This window comes from Penaeus monodon, chromosome 33, assembly GCF_015228065.2.
Source record: "Penaeus monodon isolate SGIC_2016 chromosome 33, NSTDA_Pmon_1, whole genome shotgun sequence".
NCBI lineage: Eukaryota > Metazoa > Arthropoda > Malacostraca > Decapoda > Penaeidae > Penaeus > Penaeus monodon.
The window spans coordinates 21,346,354-21,346,895 of NC_051418.1; the positions used below are offsets into that span (position 1 = coordinate 21,346,354).

General features: G+C 44.5%; 1 protein-coding gene across 1 annotated transcript in view; it reads right to left on the reverse strand.

Annotated features, from left to right (window-relative positions):
- The window catches only part of LOC119594133 (techylectin-5B-like), a gene marked incomplete at its 3' end in the record, with an annotated part of 10,800 nt that overhangs the window by 7,644 nt on the left and 2,614 nt on the right, over nucleotides 1-542 (reverse strand). Inside the window, 1 exon segment of the mRNA XM_037943199.1 lies at nucleotides 416-532. Coding sequence (XP_037799127.1) covers nucleotides 416-520 — 105 coding nt within the window. The 5' untranslated portion in view covers nucleotides 521-532.

The following is a 542-nucleotide window of genomic DNA, read 5'->3' on the forward strand; positions in this document are numbered from 1 at the left end:
TGCTGGATGCATTCAGACATAAATAACATACCATATACAAAGCCATTTTCAAATGCATTCACGAAAAATCTTTATACAAGTGTTTCACAATTTGGCCACGATTTACTAACTGCAAAGAATGTAACACCCATTTTCACTGCGTCAATTCATCTAGGTATATTCGTGACTGCATCTGAACATCCTACTTGAGATATTTGATTAAAACTGAGATTACCAATAATTTAAGCGGCATCACATATAGTGGGTCATAAAGAATTTAGAGTTTCATGCGTGGCCCACACATTATAAAAGACTAAGAACCGCCGTTCTATACAGAGACAACGTAGGAAGAGAGTGGGAGACGCTATTCTATACACAGACCATATGGGAAGAGAATGGGATACTGCTACTCTACACACAAGTGACGAGGACTCACGGAATACAGAGTGCCAGGGAACGCCTCCAGATTGCTCTCCAGCCCCGAGGCCTTCTGCGCCGCCCACACGCAGAGCCACACCATCAGCGCCCGTGCGAGAGTCATCCTCGGGAGAAGCTGCTGGTCA